The sequence below is a fragment of the Culex quinquefasciatus genome, chromosome 3, assembly GCF_015732765.1.
Source record: "Culex quinquefasciatus strain JHB chromosome 3, VPISU_Cqui_1.0_pri_paternal, whole genome shotgun sequence".
NCBI lineage: Eukaryota > Metazoa > Arthropoda > Insecta > Diptera > Culicidae > Culex > Culex quinquefasciatus.
This window is the reverse complement of record NC_051863.1, coordinates 30,937,881-30,946,411: the sequence shown is the minus strand read 5'-3', so window position 1 is coordinate 30,946,411 and position 8,531 is coordinate 30,937,881. Positions and strand designations below refer to the sequence as shown.

The window sequence follows — 8,531 nt, the reverse complement described above, 5'->3', positions numbered from 1 at the left end:
CGCTTCCTTTTTTCCGAATTTATATTTTACCATAAGAAATTACTGATTTAACGTCCCCCGCGAGGGGAAACACAAAATTAGAAGTAAAGAAACGCCTTAAATCTCATTATCACTGTCGTCATCGTCGACCGCTTCCTGGCCGGCCCGGGTCGCTGCAGTGTACATCTCCTCCGGCACGATCTGGTGCTTGCCGCCCGAGGCCTGACACACCCAACTCAGCTCCAGCTTGAAGTCCTTGTCCTTGAGCTCGTCGTGCACCTGGTAGATGCTGCAAGGGATTGAATACAAATGTTAATTTGGCAACATTGGAGGCCACGGATTGCGTCTTACATCTTTCCAGACGTGGTAATCAGCTCGTTCACCGTCATCTCCGACAGCTTCAGCTTTTCAATTTCCGTTTTCGCCGTCTGCTTGGCCTTGCCAATGGCGCAACCATAATAGCCCTGTTTGAGATTGAGATTGGTTTATTTATATTTTAATTAACTCGAGATTTAAGTAGTAACTTACGCAAGCAACGCCGGACGGATCGATCATGTACATCTCCGGGCCGGTTTCCTCCGTCCAGGAGGCCAGAATGACGCTCACGCCGAAGGGACGCACCGCACTGTACAGAGTGTACGCGTGGAAGTAGCTCGAGAGGCGATCGTTCAGCTGGCGCAGCGGAATCGGCCGGTCGTACTGCTGCCGGTAGTTGGCCGCCTCCTGGCGGGCCAGGTCAACAATGGCGCGCCCATCGGCGATCATTCCGCTGATGGCCATTCCGATCGAGGTATCGATGGTGAAGATGCGCGTTCCCGACTCCGGCTCGTACAGCTTGCTGGTGATGAGCTTCTCCACCGCGAGCACGACGCCATCCTTGCCGCGCAGCCCAATAACCGTGCCGCTGTTCTCCACCGACTTGCCCGCGTACTCGATCTGGAACACCCGGCCGTCCGGCGAGAACTGTGACGCGGACAGATCGTACTAAAAAAAAACACAAACAAATTAACGCTCTAACCTCAAATGCAAAGTGGGCGCAGCTAACAAACCACTTTCGCTGGTAAAATCAACAATTTTAACAAATCCAATACTTACCCCAGTTCCGATGGAGCTCATTCTGTAGTTTTACTGCAAAATCCTACAATTTCACAAGGACTTCCCTCAAATATCTCCAAATTCTACGCGAGCCGCAAGATGAAACAGCACAAAACTCAGCGACGATGAGAGAACACAAATTTTCGGGAACGTCAATTTGACAGCTGCGACGCTCGTGAGCCAACTTCACCCCCCAAAAAAAAACGCCCAAGTAAACAAACCGAGTGACAGTTCTAGACGTCAAAGGCACGCGTGTCCTCCCGTCGTCGTGTTTTTTTTATTTCAGCCAGCCTCCCCCAAAACAAGGGGGGTCCTGCGCCAGGATCCTCTGTCTTTATCCCAGAGTCTTGAGAGTGAAAAATCAATTTTGTGTGCCCCCCAAAAAACTGCGGACCGAGACGAGAATGGCCAAAAATAAGTGCACCGTCCTGCTCGGGTACTCGGAGTACGAACCGATTGCGGACCGCGACAAGCCGTACCTGAACCATGCCGTGAACAAGATCGGAGGAACTCCGGTGAGTTTACTGGATTAGGAGAGTCGGGGTTTTACGCAAAACGCACCCTGATGGAAGTGACACCATAGTTTGCACAATGTGATTTGAAGTGACTTTTATGTAATTTATGTTTGGACAATTAAACATACCATCAAAAATCATCATATTTTTTTGAATATTAGAAAAGTTTTACTGCAAGGATATCGTAACCAAATAAAATTACTATAACTAATTATAAGGTTTCAAGTTAGCACACGTAAGAAGAAAAAATAGAGATCTTTCCAATGAGATATCTTTTTCATTAAATTTATCTTGATTGAAGTTAGGCCGTTGAAAATATTTTTCAAAGTTTATGTCGCCCCTTCCTTTAAAATCGGTTCGAAAAATCAAGGGGCAAAACATATTTTTTCAAAAAACCTCAAAATTTTAAAGGAAATAGAAGACTAACCAACTGAAAACAATTTGAATTTAACATGTCTGGAATCGATAAAAAATATTTTCATTTTTTTGTGGAATTCCAATGTACAGGACCGCAAAAAGTTTTTTTTCGGCGAAAAAAATCTTTAATACTTGGATATTTTGAAAACTTATGATTGCAAAACAACTGGGCAGAAGTAAAATGTACTTTCAAACACTTTGTTCATTAAAATGTTGAGACCATGGCTTGTTATTTCAATTTTTTTAATCACGTCAACAACTAATCCTAACTTAAAACTAAAAGACAAAACTGAATTCGCAATTCGCAATTCGCAATTTTCAGTGTAAGAACGGGCCTTGACCGATCTTATGCACTAGGTTCCCGACGAACACGCACTGCCCTTACACCTACATCTCACCCTTGCTCTGAGTCAGTACGAGCAGCACGCTAGAACACGCTTTGAGTGTTCGTGCCAGGCATGCACACCTTCTTTTCCGGTTACGCATTTTAACTCGGCCGGGGGTGGTACATTACGTAGGGTTTGATGTAAGTATAAGCGCCTAACCATTTATAGTGTGCCTAACAACTTTCATTAAAGCAAAAACTGTTTTATTTTTAGTTTGAATTCAAAACTAGTTGTTATTTTACTGTGTTTTGTTTTCTCCTGAAATCTTTCCTAGTGTTGAGTCGTGTTTTTATGTTGCTATTTCTTTTGTCGCGGTGCTTTGTTACAATTTTGGTCCTAAGCATTTTATAAAAGTTTTTCAAAAGTACAATAGTAATATTTGTGTTAATTCTTTGATCACTCCAAAAAATGAGTAAGGGCTCAAACCTCATTTGTTTGAAGAAAAGGGTAAAGATTGAAAACAATGGACAGTGAAAGAAATATACTATTTGAAGAATCAATAGTAAAAGAAAGATAGTAATTTATGAAGTAGATAAAGAAATTAACAATAATTAATAAATAGAGGTAAATAAAAACGCTTAGATTGTATTGAGGGCAATTTATAGGCCCAAATTTAAATATTGGCCCAAAATGAATATTGAATTATTCAAATAGACAAATAAAGAAAAGGCACATGATAAACCAAATTGACTGCCAAATTAATGATTGATTGATTGATTGATTGATTGATTGATTGATTGATTGATTGGGAAGGGGGAAAGCAGGGAAAGCAGAAAGTATGTTACAGCAGCATCAATTGGTAAAATAGAGTGAAAAAGCGTTGAGAAATAAGAGAATCAAATGAGTAAAATCGAAATCAAATGGAGGATAGTAAACAGAGCCGCGTTAGAAAATCAGTGAAACAAAATAAACAGAAGATAGGTGGTAGATGAAATGGAAAGAAGAGAAACCCCGTTGTGCGATGTTTCTGGTACATCCACAGCAGTTGACTCAACATACTGCGAATCAAAACAATACCGTCTACAATCACAAATTACTTCCCTTTCCCACATTGTCGCGCCCCTTTCTTTTAGCCGTCTCGACTTTGACCCACGGTGGTCAAAGGTTTACGATCCGTTTCCACAGGCCACCAGCTAGGTCATCATGAAAACCAAGCCAACGTGGAGGTAAGAAAATAGGACACTTGCAAGGAACCAGAGCTATACCACCGACACCGACGTAACACTCCATGTAAAAAATCTGCTGAAATGTGTCCCAGCACGACTCACCCCAATTACTTCCTTGGAATCACCCCTTGCCGATAAAAATATATTTCGCAACACTGCTTGACCCATTGTTTGCAAACAAAGGTAGTTTATGAATGAATCAGCTGATTTGTGTTTACAAACGAAATAGAATCAGTGTTGCCTTGCTAATACATTTTTCGAAAAACCGTTTGACAGCTCACCGGACTTACCGGAGGGGTGATGCAAAGAAGGGTCATCTTTTTTACTTGAGTGTTACGTCGGTGTCGGTGGCTATACTGTCTTGATCAAGTATGATCTAACAGGACTACGGACGTAGTCAGTGACGCTCCTTCCAGGATGTTCCTCGCCTGAGCGTCAACTGAAGAGGTATCATCAGCATCATTCGCACTTGGCCTGCAACTAAAAGACAAAACTGAAATATTCAAAATCATTAGAACGATTCAGGGGTTCTTGGCGCGTTTTGCAACCACGAAGAGTTCAGTAACAACATTTCAAAAGGGCAAAACTACAATCCTGCCGTTTCGGGAAAATCAACATTCAAAATTTTGCAATTTCGATCAATTCCTATTTCCACAAAAAAAACATGCATTTTGTCAAAACGTAATAGAAAATAGCAATAATTTCATCATAGATCATTTGAAACTAATTAAGGTGTTTTTGATATTAAAAATTGAGAAAAAGAAATTACGCCTTTTTGAAGAACGTGCCTACATTTCCGCCCCACCGTATTCGCCACCCACCCAACCAAAACAACGGTTTCGCCCGTCAGGTTACGCCAAAAAGCAGAAGTAAACAACCGATTCGCCCTTTTGTGTTTTTTTTTCTCATTTTTCGGGTTTTTAAGGAAAAAAAGTGTATAAACAACTATTGTAGCATTGTGAAACGTCACAGTCAGTGATAATACACTCAAACCCCGTTGGTTTGACACCAACTGTTGTCAAACGAACGGGGTCACTTTTTAGTTTGACACCCTTCTTACACGGAGTTCACACACACTACTAAACGTTTGTTTTGATAGTGTGCATGAGCGCCGTGTAAAAAGTGACAGTTCGTCACTTTTTAGTTTGACTTTGACCAACCAACGGGGTACAAACTAAAAAAGTGTCAAACGAAAAAGTGACCAACCACCGGGGGTTGAGTGTACAGTGATATTTGCGACCTCAGTGATAAAAAATGGGTCTAGGAGGAGCCCGATTCTGGCCAAGAATCGTTGAGCAAGGATCACGGCTATGATACACAGTAAGTAGAAAGTTGGTTTGACGATGTTGTCTATATTGAAGTGACGTTCCTTGGGGTGTCCCCGCCGGAAGTGGGAGACATGGCAGCTGACGACTAGGCCACCCCGCGACACCATCCTGCCTTCTCAATCTTTGCATAGCTTCAATGGTTACGGAGGCGATGATTTTGTACGGTATTCCTCCTAAACCTCCCTACACTAACTTTTTGTCCTGCAACAGCTCGACCCAGAATCCCTGGACGTCCCATTAACCGGTAAATTATGGACCTTCATGTCTAGATTGTGAAACCAGACCAGATTTTAAAAAGTTATGTATTTAGGATCATACAAATCTGTGTTTGTTTCGGAATTGTGGTCAGAGACATCAGAAACATACATTTTGATCCATTTTGAGGATTGTAAGATAAAAATTAACTAAATTATAACGAAAATTTAGTGTTTCTAAACATACGTCGGAACTTGCAGAAAACACTACATTCGCCCTTCGTGGTTGTGTGAAAACATAATCAACTATCTATCTTTCCGCAGCCGGCTGCCTAAGATTTAAAATTTTCAACCGATAAACAAAATGCTCATGGTCACATCACTGCCACTCGTGAATCCTGACCTCAAACATATCTACTAACTCCCTCAAAACTCATGTGATACTTTGTCGGAGATGACGTCGATTGGGCGGTCTCTATCACTCAAGTATCGGACTAACATTCCCATCCACTTCCCCGTGACTCTACCACTGGTCGTGGCCGGCGCCGGTATTGATCAGGGGCCTTTGAGAAGTTGCGAAGCGAGGAAAGATAGCACCCACTCATCTTCCACGGCTCGTGGATGTAACTTCTGGAGGTCCTGGTCAATAACGGAGTAGCAACTGCGGGTGGGCACCTATGCTATGCTAAAGGAGATACGCAAGACGAAAGCCGGAAATTGGGGTAAAAAGTCAGTGTTTTTTTTTTGCAAAAAAAGCTTTTTGTTTCATTTTCAAATAACTGGGCCATTTTTAATATTTTATATTAGGATTTGAATATATCGTTGATTTCTAGCACAGTTGCATGCCTAATAGTTCCTTGTCGCTCCATACCCTTACACTGCCCTTAGTGAAATGATGGAAGCAAGGGCGTCTATGCGAAATGTCCCTACACCCGCTACAAATTTCCGGCGCTTGGGGAGGGAGAAGGAATACCATTTTGTTCTATGCGCCAGTATTTGTAGCATTAACATTCGTGCAAAAACAAATATTCACGTGGGTAAACGGATTACGGAGTAAAAAATGATCGATCAGTTCCCCTAGCACTCACAAAAATTCCAAAAATGTTTTGAAGTTTGATGTAGTCTAAAATTCACATTATTTCCTCTCTCACACAACAGAACTGGCCCGGCTCGGAGGTCGCCATCTCCCCGTGTCCGCTGTGCGGCCAGGCCCGCCCGCTGATCCTCCAAATCTACGCCCCGCTGGAAAACTCCCAGTTCCACCGGACGCTGTACATCTTTGCCTGTCTGAACGCACCCTGCTCGACCCAGTCGTCGAGTTGGTTCTGCGTGCGGGCACAATCGCTGGAGAAGAGCCCCGGCTGTGGAGGAGAAAACTATGAGACTGCATCGAATCAGCAGGTTGTGAAAACGGTCGGCATTTCGTGGTGCAGCGGTGCCGACGAGTGGGACGACGAGGACGAGGATGCTGCCGGTGGGGGTGGTCCGGGAGATACGGTGATGCGCGTGGACACCGGACCGGATGTGAACGACAACGAGGAGAATGGGAACGTCATTCGGTGGGATAACAAGATTTCCGACGAGGAAGAGGAGAGCAACTCGCTGGAGAACGACCCGGTGCCGGGGTTCGGTGATTTGCGGGTTGACGAGAGGAACGCCAATGATGGTGGGGCGCGGGGTGGGTTGATAGACAACTTGTATACTAGCAAAGTATCGGCGGAGATTGAGGGAGCTGAGGAGGATGTGGTTGCGGTGGAGACTCCGGTGACGCCGAAGCGAGACTTGATAGCGCTGCTGAAGCAGCCGCAGATTATTTCGCGGGACGTGCGCGATCTGACGCTCAAGAGCTTCTACATCAACGTGGACGAGGAGCGCTCGTTTGCGGCGGACATTTCCGACCACGTGAGGGAACTGCTGCACGAGTACCAGAAGCATGAAGATGGTGAGTGCAGAATAAGTAGTAAGTTGATCTTATAGCTGATGACTACTTTTGTTACTTTCAGTCAAAACCAGTCCGGACAGCCCCGTGGGACACGGTGCCGTTGGCGGTCAGCCGGTAGATCAAGAAATGTACGAGAAAGGCGTCCCAGCCCACGGCGACCTCATGTTCCACAACTTTATGACCAAACTGCAGGAGAATCCGGGTCAAATTTTGCGCTATTCTCGCACCGCTGCGCCCATTTTGATTGCCCCGTTGAAGGAACTCGTTGTGGCACCGATCTGCCAGCACTGCAAGCACGAGATGATCTGCGAGGTTCAAATCCTTCCAACGATCATCGAGAAGCTCTGCCTGGAGGCGACCGGCCAGCAGGTACCGATCGATTTCGGTAACGTCCTAGTGTGGACCTGCATCAAGAGCTGCTGGGACACGCCGGACCGGATGAGGGCCGAGATGGTGCTGGTGCAGCAAGAGTCTTAATCCTGGCGTTCATCAACCAACATATTTATACTAAGTAGCGGCTATCAAATTGATATTACTGTGAATTTTAAACAAAAGTTTACTCCAAGAAACGATAATCCCTCGAAACGAGAAAAAAAACGTTAGAGATCGTCTTGTTAGCATTTATCCGTCACGTCAATTCAGAAAGTTACCTTTCCAGCCGATCGCGTCCACAACATGGTCGGCAAAAAAACCGAAATGCAAAACACACGTATCGAACATGAGACAGAGCCAGGCAAAGCATTGTGCGTTTTTTGATAGAAACCATTTTAAAACTGCATTTTAAACCAAACACACACACACACACCAACTGGAAGGGGATATCTCCATTTTTTAGAAACTGTATTAGCCAAAGGTCTTCCCAATCAAAGGTGAGAATGGGCGGGCGGGAGGACTGTAGCGACATCATTCGGTAGATTTTGATGTTGGTTTTACGAGGGGAGGGTGTGAAGTAGCAGTGATTGATTAGAATCCGTCGATGTTTGAGGAAATATGGTAGAAGATATACAAACAAACAAATTAAAGCAGTGTACTGTTCAGCATTCACTTTAAAAAAGTAATATTTCAGAAGAACCGTTTTGCCCAGAAAATTACATTCAGCAGTAGCAGCAGCCGATATGAAATTTCGTTAAATGTTACTCAATTTCTTTATTCAAACTAGTTCTGTAGCGGGTAGCAAACAAAGCATTATTAAATCAGCGTTAAAAGTGTTGTGTTTCTTTTATTTAATGAAAGAAATTTGTCCAATCAAAAACAAATCCGCACTACCGATCAAACGCATCAACGGAAAGGTAAAGCACCAAAGTCGCCCAATCTTGAACAGGTAACAGTCATTGGGCACTAACGGCGCCCGCCATGTCAATTTGTAGGTCTCTGGGGGAAGAAAAAGGAGCAAGCATAGGTTGCTACCAAGGGTGGGTTCTTCACGAAATGTCATTGCCATGCTTAAAACTGCCTGGAAGACTTATAAAATCTATCCAATAACAGATGAGGTACCGTGGAGACTTTCCC

General features: G+C 44.0%; 2 protein-coding genes across 2 annotated transcripts; one reads left to right on the top strand and one right to left on the bottom strand.

Annotated features, from left to right (window-relative positions):
• Positions 1–3: 3 nt before the first annotated feature.
• Positions 4–1,232, bottom strand: LOC6035009 (proteasome subunit alpha type-3). The gene is made up of 4 exons (XM_038263495.1): positions 1,075–1,232; positions 508–963; positions 331–443; positions 4–268 (listed from the first exon to the last, which is right to left on the bottom strand). Exons 1-4 carry the CDS (start codon positions 1,093–1,095, stop codon positions 97–99), a joined length of 762 nt encoding a protein of 253 aa, XP_038119423.1. The 5' UTR covers positions 1,096–1,232; the 3' UTR covers positions 4–96.
• A 100-nt stretch (positions 1,233–1,332) lies between these two features.
• LOC6035010 (programmed cell death protein 2-like) lies at positions 1,333–8,231 on the top strand. Its single transcript, XM_038263487.1, has 3 exons — positions 1,333–1,589; positions 6,239–7,022; positions 7,084–8,231. Exons 1-3 carry the CDS (start codon positions 1,479–1,481, stop codon positions 7,497–7,499), a joined length of 1,311 nt encoding a protein of 436 aa, XP_038119415.1. The 5' UTR covers positions 1,333–1,478; the 3' UTR covers positions 7,500–8,231.
• Positions 8,232–8,531: the final 300 nt, after the last annotated feature.